Source organism: Xiphophorus hellerii, chromosome 7 (assembly GCF_003331165.1).
Source record: "Xiphophorus hellerii strain 12219 chromosome 7, Xiphophorus_hellerii-4.1, whole genome shotgun sequence".
Taxonomy (NCBI): Eukaryota; Metazoa; Chordata; class Actinopteri; order Cyprinodontiformes; family Poeciliidae; genus Xiphophorus; species Xiphophorus hellerii.
Genome location: NC_045678.1, coordinates 17,788,528 through 17,807,988, shown reverse-complemented (window position 1 = coordinate 17,807,988; position 19,461 = coordinate 17,788,528). Strand labels below are relative to the sequence as shown.

The following is a 19,461-nucleotide window of genomic DNA, read 5'->3' as shown; positions in this document are numbered from 1 at the left end:
GATTACAGTCATCTGCAAATTTAATGATGAACATTCACTCGTTTTGGCTCTGACACACATGAGCATAAACACACACTTTTTCAAAGTGTGGTAACAGCACACGGTTTCTTTGTGAACCAATGAAAACACAGATCATGTGTTTTCCTTGCCTGATGAGCAATTTTGCGCTGCAAAGAGTAAGAATTTTTGGCTTTCGCTTGGAATGAAACTTTTATGTTCAACATTATTAAAGAAAACTTCAATAGTTTTAGCATCAGCTTTGCCTTATAAGATAACCTTTGACATAAATAGCATTTCTTGACAGAGTTTAATGAAGAACATGAAAGCGCTACAGCATTTGTGTTTCTTTTCAGCCTACAGTCACTGCGATGCGGATGTGTTGAACCAGTCACTCCTGGAGGCCAACATCGCCACTGAAGTGTGTCTAACAGTCCTGGACACTCTCAGCATCTTCATCATGGGCTTTAAGGTATCAGATCAAACACCTGTCGGGTACCATGGCCTGAATTATCTGCATTATCTGAATTTACAGGTCATTCCTTGTTCCATACAGACACAACTTTGCTCTGACCACGGCCACAGCCCACTGATGAAGAAGGTGTTTGAAGTTCATCTCTGCTTCCTGCACATCAATCAGTCTGAAACAGCCCTGAAGCAGGTCTTCACATCACTGCGCACTTTTATTTACAAGGTCTGAAGAACGTTAGGTGCCCTATGGAATGATGGTTTGTTTGTTTTGATCAAAGATTCATGGCAGAGGGTAAACTGGTTTTGCCTTCTTTCTGCAGTTCCCGTGCACATTTTTTGAAGGCCGTGCAGATATGTGCGCAGCCTTCTGCTACGAGATTCTGAAATGTTGCAACTCCAAGCTGAGCTCCATTCGTAGTGATGCAGCCCACCTGCTGTATTTTCTCATGAAGAGCAACTTTGACTACACAGGTCGCAAGTCCTTTGTCAGAACACACCTGCAGGTGAGACAGCTTTTCTGTCAACCTGAATTATCTCTACATTAAACCTTTGTCTTAATTTCAATCTATAGCTTTGCACGTATATTTTGTATATTCCTTGCTGCAACAAAACTGCAATTTGATGTCCCTACACACTGGTTTAATAAAAGATGCTTCTCACCTCTGATTTCCATGGTTGTGTGTGATGTTTTTACACAACTCTATGTTTTGTAAAGCTCAACAGTTGCTTTGTTCTTATGATTATGTGTTTCTGCTTCAGGTGGTGATTGCTGTCAGTCAGTTGATCGCTGATGTGATCGGTATTGGAAGCACCCGCTTCCAGCAATCTCTGTCAATAATCAACAATTGTGCCAACAGTGATAGAACTATCAAGGTGAGGAGCTTCATAGCAAAATGAATAAAATTAAGCCTTACAGTACCTTGAAAAGCGTTCATACCCCGACTTTTACACCACAAACTTCAGTGCGTTTTAATGGCATTTTATGCAAAACAGCTAACAGAGTACTGCGTAAATAATAATAATAATACATCAAATGTACAGTATATAGAGCTTTTTAGGACATGCAAAGACTCTTAGAGCGGAAATGGAAATTATCTACATATCAAGACTTTTCACAAAAAATTATCTTAATAGTGCAGTGTGTATTTATACTCAGCATTCCTACACCTTGATCTGGCAAACACCACGTAAGAGAATAGACTAGAAATATCCATTTATTGTCCTAAAGTGGGAAAATGTAGGTGTTCTAGAAGCAAGTTAAAGTGAAAATTATATTCACAAGGATTTGTCTGAACTCCATCCCACTCAACAGCACACAGCTTTCCCATCAGATGTGAAGGACTTGACAAAACGCATCAGGACCGTTTTGATGGCCACAGCTCAAATGAAGGAGCATGAGAGAGATCCAGAAATGCTAGTGGACCTGCAGTACAGCCTTGCCAAGTCGTATGCCAGCACCCCCGAGCTGCGAAAGACCTGGCTGGACAGCATGGCCCGAATCCATGTGAAGAATGGAGACCTATCAGAGGTCTGTTTGTGTGGTTCTTTGGGCTGGATTGTGCTATTACGATGAATAATTTAGCATTCAACAGACTTGCATTAAAGTGTGTTTTATGTAGTTCAGCTGCTTTATGCTGATTCCTTTGATATACGGTTATATGTGGTGACAAATCATCAGTATCCCCTTTGTGATTTTGATTATCATTTTAATGTTTTGGTTCCCAGGCGGCCATGTGTTACGTTCATGTTGCAGCCCTCGTGGCAGAATACCTCCGGAGAAAAGGTGCTTCAGTTGTTTCTGATGAAAATGCTTTTGATCCAGTTGTTTGATTTGTCATTAGAAAGTTTCTACTTATACTAACATTTCTCCTCCTGTCTTATGTAGGAATGTTCAAGCAGGGCTGTTCAGCTTTCCGAGTTGTAACCCCAAACATTGATGAAGAAGCAGCAATGATGGAGGATGTTGGGATGCAGGATGTGCATTTTAATGAGGTAAAACTATTTTCTTCTTACTGTATGTATTTTCTGTCTATTAGTTATCCTTTTCAGGTCCTTATGACCAGCCTGACTTGTGTCTCCTCAACCCCTTTAACTAAGCTCTCCATCCATTATTTTTTCCATTTGTCGTCCACTCAGGACGTTTTAATGGAGCTTTTGGAGGAGTGTGCAGACGGCCTGTGGAAAGCAGAGCGCTATGAGCTCATCTCAGACATCTATAAACTCATAATCCCAATTTATGAGAAGCGAAGGGACTTTGAGGTACACTGTTTCTTTATTACGGATAGAATCTCCTAACCAGATTGAATTAGTCTTCATTTTATTTGGCTTCCAGCATGATCTACAACTCTGCTGTCTCCCTTTATACAGAAACTGGCCCACCTGTATGACACACTGCATCGTGCATACAGCAAAGTGACGGAGGTGATGCATACAGGCAAGAGGCTGCTGGGGACGTACTTCAGAGTGGCTTTCTTTGGTCAGGTATGTTCAGCCTTCAGACTGCAGTAACACAATCTGTCCACTAGGGTTTAAGGTTTGGTGTTCTTTTCCAAACAAACACATTGCTTGTGTGACTGTAAATTACTAAAACGTGACTGAAGAGCACAAGTTGGCAAGCTGCTGAACATATTTTAAGAGCACGACTGCATGCAGCAACATTTTATGACCCAACTTCTCTGCTTTTTTTTTTTTTTTATCCTCTTTGAAGGCAGCGGTAAGTGATACAGGAGACCTTCCTGATTTTGTCAGTCGTAGTCTGTGGTGTTTGTGCTGCTTTAATTCATTTGCACTTGTCAAACACTGCTTGCTGCTTCAAATTACCCAATGTGCTATTCTGTGTCACCTCATATTATTGTGGGGTTTTTTCTTACATCAGCTGAGAGTTTGCTCATAGGTTTTATTCCTGTTGAAAGGTTTATCTATGATAGGTAAAAATCCAAGCAACCTTTTTAAACATATATTTGGTCATTTTAGAGGTGACTCAAAACAGCCCAGCTTTAATATAGCATCTCTTCTTCTGTAAACATACATTTCAGTATTTTCTGCTTTTTGATGCATGGGCTTAAGCAAGTATCTAAGATAAACACACTAAACATTTTTGTTATTTTCAAGCATCTATGGCACAGGTTACTCATCCACTTTGCCATTTAACTCTTTAAAAGAAACAAAAGTGAAATCAGCTGGTCTAAGCTGATTAATTGATTAATTCATTTTTGCTGGATGAGGGGCAGTGCTGCGTTACTCCATGCACTATATGGTTACAGAAACTTATGGTATTCTGACATTTTCACTGGCATCTCATTAAAAGCATGATGTGACAAGAAATTGAAGTTGTTTTGAAACTGTAATTGTTTAAAGTCTTATTATGCCCATAAACTGATAACGTATTCCTTTACTTTCAAATCTTCAGAACAGACAGAAATGAATGTTGGTGTATTTCTCTGCAGTGTAACCCTCATCTTAAGGTTTCTTCCTGTTACATCATCTTAATAACATGGAGTACTTGTGTTGCAAACTTTGCACAGAAAGCAAGTTATCTGTTAACTTTCTTTTTCTGGTACGCTGTCAACACTCTACATTTGTTTAGCATTGCAACCACTTATATCCAAATCAGATGTGAGCATCAAGGACAGTGAGAAACAATCCAACCAGCTAAATGTGCGATTGGTGAACATTTCACTAAAACTGAGCATTCCGTTGCAAAAATGATGAAAATTTCCAGACAAGTATTGGAGTAACAACACAGATTTAACTATATTGCGCAGTCTTACAAAACAATTACATAACATAATAATGTGATGATGTAACACTTGAGGAGAATTTCTTTTCACCAGAACAAAAGCAATCGAAATAAGATGGTTGAGTTGGCACAGAATGACTAACAACCAGCACTGCTAATCTCTGTTTAAAGGACATGTTGCATGGCACTCATTCACTTTTGCACTCATTTCAGCATTTCTGCGTGTATTGCAATTGCAAATTTAGTACATGAGGTTTCAAATCTGACCATATTTGTCGACTTTAGTGATATTTTCTGAGTGTGTTTACCTCCAGCTGTGTTCTTTGATAAATAATAAGAATAGTTGTCTTTTTCCAGTTAATGTGCTCATGGTTATTATAGTTTTTGAATAACAATGATTTTATTCTTTTGTGTTGTCCACACTCCTGTAGCAGTACCAGTTTACTGACTCAGAGGCGGAGGTAAAATAGTCTGACAGCTGCAGTGTGTTTTAGGTTGCTTCAGTGTTGTGCTCCTTCACTAATGCAGTGCGGTTTCATGTGCAGTGCTGATGTTTACGCCCTTTAACTCCTCCTGTGCGCCACAATCAGTTTTGTAGCAATCAGAGTAGGAAACCCCTTTACAAAGCTAATCACAAGGTTTAGATCCCGCTGTATAAATGCATGGCTTCCCTTTTCATTTCACAGGACTTTTAACTTGTAGTGTGCTATAATGGCATCCATATCTTATTTAGATATAAAACTAATAAACTAACACAAGTGTTTTTCTCTAGTTGCTATTCTTGGAGCTTAGATAGTATGTTGTGTATTTAGGACTGCTCAGATCAGAGCTGAGTATTTTAATCAGTGTCAGAATGCCTCCCACTCACTATTTATACTTGGTTTGATGTGCTTCCCTTGTTAGTAGATTAATCCAGTGTTTGTTCTTATTTAAGATGACTTTTCAGAGTGTTTCATCTTTTTTAGGGTTTCTTTGAGGATGAAGATGGTAAGGAGTACATCTACAAAGAGCCCAAGTTCACACCCCTGTCTGAGATCTCCCAGAGGCTCCTGAAGCTTTACTCTGACAAGTTTGGACAGGAGAACGTGAAGATGATTCAGGATTCTGGACGGGTGAGATCACCTGCATTCATCTTTTGAAAAAAAAAAAAATTATTAAGGATCCACTACTCAGTGGATCCCTAAATGAAACGGAATGAAAAAGTGTTTTTGTTTTTTTTTTCATTTTGATGCAGTTTATGAACAGGAACAAAAACAGCATTTGACCTGGAGGTTGTTAATTAATTTAATTTGTTGGCAGTTTGATTGGTGCTGCATTGTAGCAGGAGTTCATGTCTTGAGATGATGTGCTTCCTCTATAGATTAATCCCAAAGACCTGGACTCAAAGTACGCATATATCCAAGTAACCCACGTGACTCCATACCTGGATGAGAAAGAGCTCTCTGACAGAAAGACAGAGTTTGAAAAGAGCCACAACATCCGGCGATTTGTATTCGAAATGCCTTTCACAATATCTGGCAAAAAGCAAGGTGGAGTGGAGGAGCAGTGCAAACGCAGGACGATACTCACCAGTAAGCTGCTCTTTATTGGCATTAGTAGTAATTCCGTTAAACAACTGTTTTGGTTTGTTTCTTTAAAAAATCTATTTCTCAAGCAATACCTTTTGAGAGCATAATGTCCTATAAACTTTATTAGAGAATGTATTTTATAGGGATTTTATGTGATAGACCAAAACAAAGTAGCATATAATTGTCATGTGGAAATTGATATGTGGAGGAAAAATCTGAAACTGTGGCACACATTGTTTTTATTACCTTTTGCGCTCAAACCCCTACAACTGATTTTATCCAGTTGGTTTCAGAAGTGCAGTAATCAGTAAACAGAGACCATCTGTATGTGAGTTAATCTCAGTATAAATCCAGCCTGTGAAGGCCTCAGAAGTTTGTTAGATAGCAAACAGCATCATGAAGACAGAGGAACACAGCATACGGGTCAGAGAGACAGCTGTGTTTTGCTTTCAACATCTCAGGGATGTAAGATTCATAATCTGAAAATAAATTTTAAAAAGCCATTGTGTCACATTCCTGCTCACACGACACTGTTTATTAACACTGAACACATTTCTCATTAGTCGATCACTGATTGCATCCGTCAGCAGAATGTTCGTGTTTATGAATAGAAGGTCTTGATTAGCTTTTGAACATGTCAGCTGTTTTTTGACATGTACATTTCCTAATCCCTATTACAGCTGTATTGTTTTATGGTGTGAGAGATACAAACGTTCAGCCATGTCATCTTATCTGCAAATATGAGTGAACTTTTATTTGATGAGCAGTCTTCACTTAGATGGACACTCAGCTGTAAAACTGTGAAACCTTATCATTTTGCTTTAATTCAAACTTTTCGCCTCTTTGTGTAATTCCTGCAGCAACACACTGTTTTCCCTACGTGAAGAAGCGCATCGCAGTGATGTACCAACACCACACCGACCTGAGCCCCATCGAGGTGGCCATTGATGAAATGAGCAAAAAGGTGGCCGAGATCAACCAGCTGTGCTCCTCCAGCGACGTGGACATGATCCGTCTGCAGCTCAAACTGCAAGGCAGCATCAGTGTCCAGGTGCCCACTTTGAGTCCTGTCAAAGCACAAACACACACCTGTAAAAATGAGAGTATAATATTATGAGAAAATTTACACTCTCTCTATGGCAGGTAAATGCAGGACCACTTGCATACGCCAGAGCTTTTCTGGATGACTCGAGCGCCAAGAAGTATCCAGATAACAAGGTCAAGCAGCTCAAAGAGGTCTTCAGGTGAGGTGTAAGAGTCTTACAGTTATCTTGAGGCAATCTCTCTTGAACACATGCTTACAGTGTTTTTCTAAGCAGGCATTTTGTGGAGGCCTGTGGCCACGGCTTGGGCATTAATGAGAGACTGATCAAAGAGGACCAGCAGGAGTACCACGATGAGATGAAAGCAAACTACAGGGACTTGACCAGAGAGTTGTCCATCATCATGCACGAGCAGGTAAGCTTGGCGATGCTACTGCTCCTACCGCTGCTGTTTTTTTTAAACTGGATTTAACATAATAATGTAACACCTTTAACCTGCCTCTGAAACGGTCTGTGGAAAGCTCAGTAATCAGAGGGCCTTTTATATTGTTTTACAGAGCGATAAAGCACTCTCTGATAACATTCTCTGTTTTTTTTTCTTCGTGCTGACATGAGCAGATTTGATGGTAATGCAAGAAACATCAGAATGCAAAATATTGAGTTAATTGTTGGTCTTGCTAGACAAACACCGTTTGGATTTAACGTGTTAACTTAGTAAAAGTCCTGTCTTTAAAGTAATTATAAAAAGAGCCAGGTCCAACACTTGATCCCGAGGCTCAGAGCTTTCAGATAATAAACCGCTTTATCTTTAAACACCTGCAGTAAACAGGAAATCAACCTCACATAATTTATGTGAGGTTGATTGAAGCAATTTATTGCACAGCAGCAAATTTCTGCTGTGCAACATAATTGCAACATTTGAGCTGTCAGAGCAATTGTTTTCACTATGATTGATTTATAAACAATACTGTTTGTCCTATGAAAGGGAGACAATAACCAAGAAATTTCACCTGTGGATGAAAGTATATTAATCAGTTTTTGTCCAACTCAATCCCCCCACTGCTTAAGGTGCTAGCTAGACCAACAGTCACTATTTGGCTTTTGTTATTTTGGCTTGCTGACGTACGTACTTTCTGGCATGCGTGTGCGGAGTGTTTGGAAGCATGTACAGTATGTGTTGTTGTGTAAATATGCATCTAAATCTGTGTTCCTAAAAATGTTTTGTTTTTATTTTCATTAGAGATGCATGAAACCAGTATGGTTCATTTCTAATATCTGTAATAATTTTAGCTGACATATTCCTTTTTTAAAATCTAATGTAGAAAAATTATTCCAACTTTTCTTTCCATCTTTCACATTTTTAGTGGCCATTAGTTGCTTCTGTTATGAGCATAGGTAAAGTCATCCTGTGTGAGTGAGAAGTTCAATGAGCAGTTTAAAAAAGCAGTGAATACATCAGTTAATTAATTACAAAACTTTGGTTTAAAATTTTATATTTTGAACAGCAGGTGCCCCAATCAAAGCCTGATCAATCGAGCAAACAATTTTTTGACGCCCAAAAATCGGATTGCTCCCTGCATTCTGATAAATCTCTGTTAATTCTCATTATACTTTTTTTATTAGCAACTAAAAAAATGCTTGTTAGAAGTAATTGCCAGATTTTAGTCCCACATTTCTTCCTCTCTGGGTTTTGATATGAGACATTTATGATTTGACAAGCATACATATTAATTGTATATATGCAAAAAATTGCTGAAAAACTTGTTCTCTTCCTAAATAAACAATGTAAACAAACATAACATGACACGAAGACACAAAAGGGTGCCGCATCCAATACAATCTCCTTTTTTTTACTATTAGCCTCATTGTAAAGAATGGAAAAGATTCAAAACAAGCAGACCCCAAGTTTGGAATCTGTTGGCTTTTATTATGAGCTTTACGTTTTGATTTAGTTGTCGCTTTTCCTACCAGATCATTCCGGTGGAAGACGGCATGAAGAGCGTGCTCCCCGACTCGCTTCACATCTTCAACGCCATCAGTGGCACGCCGACCTCTGTCACCATCCAGGGCATCCCGCACTCGGCGTCAGTGATATAATCCAGTTCTGGATGTGAGCACTGTATGCTCACCATGGAGGCCAGCTTAGATCTGTCAGCTTATTGCTTGGAAGATGCTGGGACCGTAGATAACTCTGACTCTCTGTGTTGCACTCTGGTCCACTCAGACAACCACGATTTGTGACTCTGTGCTCAGGGTGGGCGTGTGAGAAGCTAGGCCCAACAAGAAAAGTAACACTGCAGCAGAGACTTTCATCTGGCAAAAAAACACACTTTCTGTTGAAATGTATGTTTCACCTGTTTCTACCTAAAGACTGAACACTATTTCTATGGAGACATTCCTGTTGGGATTTTTAAAATATGCATGTCACTACATCACCCCGCCCCGACAGCCCCTAGTTGTTGTTTTCTTTTTTTTTTATCATGTTTAGTGTTTTTATGTACAGTATTTCACTTTTATAAGCCACTGTATTGATGTCTTGATAAATATATGCTGCAAACATCGACGCTTCTCTGTCTGGACATAAAGTTACATTTTCAGAAAAGGCTTTTTTTTTGCAAAACTCCTCTGAATTATTGTTAGATTAAATCTGTTTTTATTAGGAGTTGGGTTTTTTTAGATGTATTTAAAGCCATTGCAAACATAAAGTATATTCCAAGTTGTTTATTGATGTACATACAAAGGACTGTGTGCAATATTTGCAAAGCATCTTGCTGGGTGGAGATCAAACACTGTAATGATTATGTTCACCTTTTTGCCAAAGCGATGAGGTGTGGGGAAAAGACACTATGCCTACTGTGGAAGAAATATGAAGCTTATACTATTTTATGTTTTTCTTTTTTATTGTTTAAGAAAAATGTCTTATATTTGAGCAGCATTTTTTAATATTTAACACAAATCACTGTTCTGCTGTAAACAGAGATATTCCCTAATGCTTATCTTTTAAATAAAAGCACTCATTTCTTTGCACATGTCTTTATTTACTTATCTTATATTTTTTTACAATATTATTATTCAACTCCGGCTACAAAACACATGCTTTTTATGATGCAATGCTCTAACAATCTTCCAAAGGCCTTTGGAAGAGCAACAGGCCCACACCATGACAGACCTGTCACCTTACTTAACATTGGTCTTGAAGTACTTTCTCACATTCTTTTTCTGTTTTACAGTAAAAACACTGAGGTATTTTTCTGCTCATTCTTCTTCTGAAGATCAAAGTTAGTCTCAGCTAACTAAATCAACTTGTTAATATTAAAACTCCAGCAAAATAAACTTGTCCATGCTCAGCTTAGTTGGATTCTGGAGAAGAGCCATTTTACACAAATTGACATTTATTAAAGTAATTTCCTGACTTGTGGAGGTCAGAATTCATCTACCTTATTGTAAAGTATCTCTTACTTTTCCCATTTTGAAGCATGGTTATAGAAATGTTCCTCTGTGTCACATATTTGTTACATCTGAAAAAAAAAGTCATATAGCAGTTAAAATTTCAGCGATACTTAAATTACCTTAAATTAATTGGTGATTAATGTTTTCACAAAAAGTCTGAGCAATATTTTGTTACAGCAATAAAAAAAATACTTTCTTTAAGGCTTGCTACACATATTTGAGAACACTAACCAGTGAAATCTCAGGGTATAAATATATTAGATGCTTTATCAGCTGCAGCTCATGTTCCCACCCTATTGCAAAAACAAACCAGTCAGAAGTGTAAAAGACAGCGTAAGGCTAATGAGGAGCAATATAACATGAAGCATTCCCACTCCCACCTGTCAGGAGAAAAAGATAAAGTATTGAGTGCTTGTGGAACAAATCTCAAAGGAATACCAACGTGCAAGAGATAGCGAGCAGCAGCCTCACTTAAACATGACTGGTAAGATTAGAGACAAATAGTACATATCATTTATAAGAATGTGTAGATGTATTACTGACAAGTCAAAGTAAAGTTAGTCAGTTTTACACATTTAAAATTTTTTGTAGCTAAAGTAGATTTTTGTATCCACAGAAAAAGATGATCTCAAAAAGGAAAGCAAGGGCAGAGGAAAGGTAAAGTGGTGGTATTACTGTAGATAATGACTTTCAAACTTACTGAGGCTTTTTAGAAGTCAAGCATCAACAGTCTTAGCTGTAATGCTGGTCTTTTGATACACAGTGTATTAAAAATTGCATGTGATTTTTAGTTATCTTTGCCATTAGTATGGCATTTTATAAAAACTTTCTTTAGTGCAACTGACTTTTTGTATGAGTAAAAAATAAGAGTCAAATATTTGACCTTGTTTTATTATATTATGTTTTCACTTTTATTATATTATTATTATATTATATAATATACTAATGCATCAATTGCAACACAATAAAAAAATCATTGTAACAGTATCATTTGGATTAACAGTTCATAATTTAAGATTTAATGTTGCATTCTCTGTACAAAATATTTTTTTTGTGTTGACTGATCAGTTTGTATCTTCACTAAGCTTTGCTGAAGGGATTACATTACATTTGTTTTTTATCTCCTGAACAGTGTAAAGAAGTGTTTGGCTACCCCATCAGTATCTTTTTCATTATAGTGAATGAGTTCTGTGAGAGGTTCTCCTACTATGGAATGCGAGGTGAGTTTTCTGGGAAGTAACACACCAAACTACATGACAAGATTTTGCAATTACTTTACTTTTGAAAAGTGAAAAAGACTGCTGATAGATGGGCGGGACAGACCTTTCAATTTCAATTTTTGTCTTATCTAAAGAAAAAAATTTAAAAAAAGTTTGATTACTATGATACTGAACATTTAATTAATTTTGAGGCAGGCAAAAATAATTTAAAAAAAAAGACAAATCATTTTATGATTTTCAATTGGGGAGAAAGACTTATTATGTCACACAAATAGTTCCAGTTTGACCATAAAGTTTGAACAATGGTAGTACAACCCATTTATTCGTACCATTATCTTTCTTATTTTGCCTTTTGTTTTAAATCCTGTTACAGCTATCCTTTAACTCAAGCTTGTGATTTGAACCTATAATTATGGAATACAATATTTATAATTGCGCTGTAGAAAAAGATATTATTGCCTCTCCACAGCTGTGCTGGTGCTGTACTTTAAGTACTTTTTGCGATGGGACGATGACTTGGCCATCTCCATCTACCACACCTTTGTTGCTTTCTGCTACCTGACCCCCATTCTTGGGGCCATTATAGCCGACTCCTGGCTTGGGAAGTTCAAGTGAGTGACTGGTTCCGATTTTATTGATTTCACTGTGTTATATTAATACTTCAGTGATTCAGTCAAAGAAGCACAATCTGAAAATGTTTTTTCAATAAGGTACTTTTACATCAGCTTGTAATACTTCCACTATTCTTCATTATGTCTCTCGCAGTACGATCATCTACCTGTCGATTGTTTATGCGATCGGTCAGGTGGCAATGGCTGTGAGCGCTATCCATGACATCACTGACTCAGACAGAGATGGGTCTCCAGACAATCTCACCTTTCATATGTAGGTTTACATTTTTCTACATGGATAAATAAATTCTTGTTAGTGTAACAGCTGCCTCATGCACTCGTTCTTTCCCCTCACATTTAGCGTGCTGTCCATGGTGGGTCTCCTGCTCATTGCTCTTGGTACTGGTGGTATCAAACCTTGTGTGGCTGCCTTTGGTGGAGATCAGTTTGGAGAACATCAGGTTGGAAAAACACGTGTACAGCTCCTATCTAAGATTTCAATTGCTTGATCTTTATTGTCAGCTTTCACTCTAAATGTGCAGTTCAAACATCCATAGTTCAAATATTTTATTGCTTGTGATTCTTCCACTCTCCACCTCAAGCTTTATCTGCTTTCTGTTTCCTGTAAACAAAGTTGGGCTGTAAATGATAATGTCATAATGTGTGCTTACTTTAATCTTTATGCACTAAGTAGAAGGAAAGCCACTGCCAATATAGATTTCAGCAGCAGAAGAAACTGTCCATAAATTAGTTTACTATGTTATTTTATGAGCAACAATCTGCCTCGCCGGATTATACTTACTGCTAATCAAGGAAACATATCTGAGACCAGCACGTGTTGCTGTGGCTGTGCATGATACCACAGCCTGTCAATCAGCTACCCACAGATCTAAAAGGCTGGTCAATCAACCTCTGTGTGCTGTGGGATTAATTACAAGCCATGCATTTGGTTGTGACCTGGTTAGCAATGGGCTGTGGTCGGCAATTTTGACATATGTCAAAGCAAAATTGTCATGTTTGAAGGGCAGCTTAGCAATTAAAATCTGACGTTTGTGTCAATGTCTCCACCATCAGCTTTAAAGAGGCACAGAAGGAAAAGCAAGCCACAGCCTTGCTTTCAGCCTACTCATACATAAATAGTTCAAATCATGCTTATAGGTCAAACTAAATTATTGATGAAAGAAACCTGATTTGGATAAATAGCGACCAAAGAAACGGTAGAGGTAAAAGTGAAGAGAGGACATAAATAAGTAAAATTCAATATTAATACCAGTAAAACAGTTTTTCTTTAGAAAAAGAAGAACTTTAATCTCACAAATAATAATAAAATTGCAGTTCTTTATATCAGTCCTCAATAACAAAACACTTATTGTGGTTTTTATGCAGGACAAGCAAAGAAGAACGTTCTTTTCAGTTTTCTATCTCTGTATCAACGGTGGAAGTCTTTTGTCAACCATCATAACTCCCATCCTCAGAGGTACATGTTGCACACCTTTAATGGTCAAAAAGTGGAAATAAAAATTTCATAAACACTAATAAAATGTCAGGATGTAAGAGGAACTTTAAATTTGATCTTAACAAATATTTTTTGTTTCCTTTTACAGCTCAAAATTGTGGGATTCACAGTAAGAGCAAGTGCTACTCTCTTGCTTTCGGAGTGCCTGCAGCCCTGATGGCGGTTTCTCTCAGTAAGACTATTGAGTCTTGGGATATATACTTCCCACGTAATTGTTTAATGCACACTGAAAATGTGCATATTCTCTAACAGTGGTGTTTATCATGGGGAGTGGTATGTACTACAAAACTAAACCAGAGGGGAATATCATGCTCAAGGTGTCTAAATGCATAGGGGTAAGTCTTTTGCCTGTTTTAATATTCACATAACTTCCACTGACTTCTAAGAGCCATTTTCTCTCTAATTTCAGTTTGCAATTAAAAACCGGTACAGACACAAAAGCAAACAATATCCAAAGAGGGAGCACTGGATGGACTGGGCAGAGGAAAAATATGACGTAAGTTTTTGATTTCTTTGATTGCAACAAGATGTTCCTCTCTAGTAATTCTTCATTTCCAATTTGCTGCAGAAACTCCTCATAGCTCAAATCAAAATAGCACTGAGGGTTCTTGTCTTGTACATCCCGCTGCCCATGTTCTGGACCCTGTTTGATCAAAAGGTATGAATTGGAATCATAACCTCTCAAGACTGCACAATGTCCTTGAAGCAGAAGTATTGCTGAATTTTTACACCTCTGTTAAAGGGCTCAAGGTGGACACTACAAGCCACCACAATGGATGGGAATTTTGTAAGTTTGGTGAACGAAGCAGCATCCTTGTTTCATAGTTCCCAATAGCAGTGCATTCATGTTGTTGTCTCTCTATATATTTTTTTAATTTATTTATTTTGTTTGTTTATTTGTTTTGTTTTTTTCTCTGCAGGGGTCAATCGTCATACAGCCCGATCAGATGCAGGTTAGTAAAAAAGTTCACTGTGAAGACCCAAATTTATGTACTGCCCTCTGCAGGACAGAATGTTCATTGTGCTATTTATTTCTTAAAGACAATCAACCCCATCCTGATTCTGACTCTGGTTCCCGTTATGGACAGCCTGGTATTCCCTCTGATTAAAAAGTGTGGTCTGAACTTTACGTAAGTGAGGTGGCATATTTTGTTTTTGCCAGTTGTCACCTTATTGTATGTTTTCAAAGTTTTTCTATCAGAAATAAAGTTCCTAGTTGAACAAAAAAAAAAAAAAAATCTAAATTCACCTGGGCTATGAAAACTTTAGAGCATAGCTGTAGATAATTTTTTTACGTTTTCTCCTTTCATGTGTGCAGATTATACAAATAAATACTAAAACTTAATTTCAATTCAACAGACCTCTGAAGAAAATGACTGTTGGGATGATTGTAGCAGCTCTTGCTTTCGTCTGTGCAGCTGTGATCCAGCTTCAAATTGACGTAAGTGGAGGACAAGTTGTCATTTTGTCTCTTCCTGGGACCAATGAAATTCTTAAAACACACAGCAAATGCTAGTGGGAGTTCTAAAAGCTAACTATTTTAACCTGACATCCAGAAAACCTTGCCTGTCTTCCCATCGGCGTCCCAGAGTCAGTTGAAGTTTCTTAACATGGGAAATACTCCGATTACTGTTCAGTTTCAAGAAAATCAGTTAAATCTTTCAGGAGCTCAGGTATGTATCTTTTAAACAAAACACTTTTTGTCTTTAAATTGAAATTAATATTAAGTACATGCTGCATATATCTCACACGTTTCTGATATTTTTTCCAGAGTGAAAAAGCATTACATCTGTTTTATTCATTCGCAGGCCAGTGAAGAATACTTCACATTTGAAAGTGATCAAATTACGGTTTCAATTGGCAATCCTTCAGTATCAAAAGATGTTTCCCTAACCAAAGAGCAGCGACAAACACTTCTTATTCCCTCAGCAATCAATGATGACTGGCAACTGGTGAGAGACTTACACAAAATACTGTAAATTAAAGTTACACCATCCCGTGTTAATTAATAAGCATTTACTACTAATTTTCTTCAGGCTTATGATCTGATTTACAAGCCACAAGAAGGAAACAATGAAATCCGGTATGTTTAACAAGTAATTCTTAATCTTCTTCAACAGTTTCATAGTTTGTTGAACAAAAAAAATCTTGTTAATTGGGACAGCTGGTAAATATTTGTTTAGGTCCAATAGCATCAGTCCTGTTTAAATTGTTATAGCCGTTTATAGATTTGGTAGTAGCTGTTCTTCAAACATTCTTCATGATTTTTATCCCATTTTAGATTTATAAATGGAATGAGTACACCAGTGAATGTCTCTTCAGCTGCAGTCCATTATGATCAAATTGAACCATTGCATTATTCAAATTACTCCGAGATAAAAAATGGAAGGTGAGGGTCTTTATCCATCCTTCTAAGACATTTTGTTACTACAATGTTTGCCTTAGGTGCACATGTAAGCAGTGGTTTATTGAATATTTTCTTATGGCTTATGAAGGGCCACATTCACCTTGCAGAGTGGGTCACAGTCATGTGAATACAGCAAGGATTTTGGATTTGGAGGCTCATACACTTTCTTCATCCCCAGCACATTAACATTTGGACCAAACGTGAGTCTTAAGCTTAGTGATTTATGTTTTAAATGTTAATATTCTTTAGAAAGTGCTTGCTTTTTTTTAAAAAAAACTGTAACAAAAAAGGAGGAGGAGGATCATCACATTTTATTATTGTGTACAGTATAACTTTTGAAGACTGATTTATATTTTTTTTACTCTACACCACTAAATATGTTTTTGTACCATGTCTTTGCCCTGCAGTGGCATTTCAAACACATTCATTCTTGTTATTAAATATTTTGTCACATTACAACCACAATCTTCAATGTGTTTTATTAGGGTTTGGGATGTAATATTACGACATAAAGTGATGCATACTTGCGAAATAGAAATGTAATGAAACATGCAAAGAGTAGCATGCATTTGTATTCAGCCTCTTTTATCCATATACTCCAAAAAATGGAAAATCCACAGTAAGTTTTCAAAGGCTTCTTCATCCACCAGTGAACAATTTAACTTCACTGCAAACACAGCTATTCTGTGAAAGCTTCAGGTGTTGGATATGACTACATTTGGTATAGTTTTCTCTTAACTGTGTTTATTGATTTCAGTGTCATGAATCTATAACTGAGTCAGTGGACATTAAACCAAACTCGGTGCACATGGCCCTTCAGATCCCACAGTACTTCCTCATCACTGCTGGTGAAGTCATGTTTTCTGTCACTGGCCTGGAGTTCTCCTATTCACAGGTAATTTGTCCAAAACAAAACTGAACAATCTTTGTATAATGCTGTCTATATATTCCTATCTTAGAACACAGTTTGGGACAACATTCTGACCAGGCATTACTTTATGAAATCTGTTGCGAGAGGCTTTCAATAAATTTAATAAAAATTATTTAAATTATTTTAAATATATTAAATTGCTGCAAGAATTTAGAGGTGAATTATGTAAGTCAATCTCTGATTATTATTTCTGTTTTTCCTTTTTGTTTTGTTTTCACTTTTAAATACCCCTTTCTTGTCAACAAGGCACCCAGTAACATGAAGTCAGTGCTGCAGGCGGGCTGGTTGTTGACCAATTCCTTTGGAAACTTTATTGTCCTCATTGTGGCAGAGATTGCAAAACTTCCCAAACAGGTAAAAAAAAAAAAAGAATACAATATATACAATACCAGCAACATATGATATCCACAAATATTTTTCAATGTCTCCCATGACTTTTCCCTCTCTCTTTGTTACCTTAAAGTGGACAGAGTATATCCTGTTTGCCTCTCTGCTGGTGGCGGTGTCCATCATCTTCTCCATTATGGCGAATTTTTACACTTACATTGACCCCACAGCGATCGAAGCCGAGTTCAAGAAGAAAATTCATGATGATGAAGATGATAAGAAAAGGGAGCTGCAGAAATCAGAGTTTAAGATGGAGAAAAGAGATTCAGTTAGCAGTGACAATGGAGACAAAAAACATGTTCAAACCAGCATGTGAACTATAGCTATCAGAAAATTTATCTATGATGTTGACACAAAAGTAAGAATTTACAGTAGGTGTTAATTTGAGTTGTGTTTATATTGTAATGCACAAAGGATGCTATAAGCTAACAAAGTCAGGCATGTCAAAATTTAATTTGCAAAAAACTACAAATTAATTGATCTGTCAATTTTCTAAATATCAGAGTGCAAAAGAATCTTCCTTTTAAGTCCAAGTTAAATCGACATAATTACAGAAAATTACTTCTTTCTTGTTTTGTTTTTTTTCTTTTATTGCTTCTTTTATTGAAAAGATGTACCCGAAGTATTGGAATTATGATAATGCTTTACTAAAAGTATAATGTTTTGCAATCTCTTAATATGAGATAATGGTTGTTCCTTTTGCTAGTATAAGAAGTTAATTGTGAAACAAAGTCAGTCTCCTTTCTTTTATTTATGTTCATTTGGAGTGACTGAGATTTACTTAGGGATGACAGAAAAGAGATTCTCCAATATCTGGGACACTTGCACAGTGAAACACAACTCTATCCCTAGAGTGTTTCTTTCCTCTCTTATTTTGTATTTTCATTATTTCATTAAAATGTGTTTACAAAATTTGTAAGAAATAAGAGTGTAGCCGTGGTATTCAGGGTTTATTGATAATGCTGCATTTCCTGGCCTTTTTAGATGTTGTTTTTTTTTATCTTTTTCTTTGGTCTGTATTTTTAATATTTGCTGTTGTGCTAAAAATGTAATAAATATATTTAGAAAATATTGCACTGATTCCACAGGGCTATGATATATACCAAACAAATTTTGACATTAGACAAAAATAACCTCCACAAATACAAACAATACTTTTCAAGTAATGGTTTATTTTTAAAAGGGAAAAAACAATATCCAAGCCAACCTGGCCATATGTAAAAAAAAAATAAAATAAAATAAAAAACATTATGGCAAATAATATGAGAAAGCCCACGTGATGATGTTGTGGCTTTATATTCTTCTGATAGATTAATTTGGTGAGTTTTTACACGTAAATGTTCTGACTGTGGATGCATCAAACGATTCCTTTGTTCACATCAAAAGAAACCAGCCAAGATATCCGGAAGAAAACTGGGGTCCTTCACAATCTAACTTGTATACAATTTCCAGATCCCTGATTGTGCCACATTAATCTGCTCATGCAATATGCAAAATATGCAAATAACATATTAACAAAGCCTGCAATGAATTTTCCAACTTTTTTGCAGATACATTTTTTTTTAAATTAGAAGGTTATTTTGTACATCCATGCCAAATCCAGCACCAATGCATAACAAATACATAAAAAATGACTCAGTTTCAACCAGTTAATTGTAAAAGCTTAGAAGAAATTGTAAATTCATCCCCACAATGAAGGCTGAAGACCTTGTGAAAATACTGTCTGATGCTGCTGTGTGAAAGGAGTTCAGCATTGACATGGGTAGCCATTCAGTGAGAGAGAAGCCTACACTCCAAAAGCAACATAGAAAGCCAGATTACAGTTTGCTACTGCAGCTGAGGCCTGAGTATCTCATACTCATCCTGGGAACAAATAATGTGACTTTAGTGTGCCTGTAGGGACTCCTTTGAATAACAAGCCATATATAGTTTTAATCAAAATATGTATGAAGGCTCATGTCTCAACATAAGAAATAAAGCTTAGTTATTTTGCACCCTGTTTCTCTAATAATTGTCTGAAAAGTAATAAACCCACAGCTTCAAGGTGCAATGTTTCTCTCTCACCTGTACTGGCACAGATTTATTTGACAGCTTCGAGTTAGTGTTGTAAAAGAACTAGTT

The 19,461-nt window shown here is 36.8% G+C and overlaps 2 protein-coding genes across 21 annotated transcripts in view; both read left to right on the top strand.

Moving 5' to 3' along the window:
* The window catches only part of LOC116722739 (dedicator of cytokinesis protein 9), a 78,614-nt gene extending 68,769 nt beyond the window's left edge, over window positions 1-9,845 (top strand). For 8 of the 20 annotated variants that reach the window (XM_032566986.1, XM_032566985.1, XM_032566972.1 and 5 more), the window contains 15 exons: window positions 354-469; window positions 554-691; window positions 789-971; window positions 1,228-1,341; window positions 1,781-1,996; window positions 2,194-2,251; window positions 2,354-2,460; window positions 2,605-2,727; window positions 2,836-2,949; window positions 5,173-5,319; window positions 5,568-5,778; window positions 6,636-6,826; window positions 6,919-7,019; window positions 7,095-7,233; window positions 8,790-9,845. In XM_032566986.1, coding sequence (XP_032422877.1) covers window positions 354-469; window positions 554-691; window positions 789-971; window positions 1,228-1,341; window positions 1,781-1,996; window positions 2,194-2,251; window positions 2,354-2,460; window positions 2,605-2,727; window positions 2,836-2,949; window positions 5,173-5,319; window positions 5,568-5,778; window positions 6,636-6,826; window positions 6,919-7,019; window positions 7,095-7,233; window positions 8,790-8,915 — 2,084 coding nt within the window. In that variant the 3' untranslated portion in view covers window positions 8,916-9,845. Of the gene's footprint in view, window positions 1-353; window positions 470-553; window positions 692-788; window positions 972-1,227; window positions 1,342-1,780; window positions 1,997-2,193; window positions 2,252-2,353; window positions 2,461-2,604; window positions 2,728-2,835; window positions 2,950-3,175; window positions 3,182-4,638; window positions 4,669-5,172; window positions 5,320-5,567; window positions 5,779-6,635; window positions 6,827-6,918; window positions 7,020-7,094; window positions 7,234-8,789 lie in introns of all 20 variants that reach the window. The other 12 variants (XM_032566970.1, XM_032566980.1, XM_032566974.1 and 9 more) reach the window with 3 other exon arrangements.
* Window positions 9,846-10,623: 778 nt separating this feature from the next.
* Window positions 10,624-18,412, top strand: slc15a1a (solute carrier family 15 member 1a). The gene is made up of 23 exons (XM_032566992.1): window positions 10,624-10,752; window positions 10,885-10,925; window positions 11,401-11,488; window positions 11,958-12,099; window positions 12,254-12,373; window positions 12,461-12,560; window positions 13,486-13,576; window positions 13,704-13,787; window positions 13,868-13,950; window positions 14,025-14,111; window positions 14,184-14,273; window positions 14,358-14,402; window positions 14,536-14,568; window positions 14,657-14,745; window positions 14,975-15,056; window positions 15,172-15,288; window positions 15,424-15,567; window positions 15,652-15,698; window positions 15,897-16,004; window positions 16,111-16,222; window positions 16,780-16,917; window positions 17,200-17,307; window positions 17,417-18,412. The coding sequence occupies exons 1-23, from the start codon at window positions 10,746-10,748 to the stop codon at window positions 17,654-17,656; spliced, it is 2,196 nt and encodes a 731-aa protein (XP_032422883.1). The 5' UTR covers window positions 10,624-10,745; the 3' UTR covers window positions 17,657-18,412.
* Window positions 18,413-19,461: the final 1,049 nt, after the last annotated feature.

What these genes read in the sequence shown, in the direction of transcription:
- slc15a1a (XM_032566992.1), top strand. An exon ending in ATCAGTTTGGAGAACATCAG is followed by an intron (nt 12,561 to 13,485) that starts GTTGGAAAAACA and finishes GTTTTTATGCAG; the next exon opens with GACAAGCAAAGAAGAACGTT. An exon ending in CCACAATGGATGGGAATTTT is followed by an intron (nt 14,403 to 14,535) that starts GTAAGTTTGGTG and finishes TTTTCTCTGCAG; the next exon opens with GGGTCAATCGTCATACAGCC.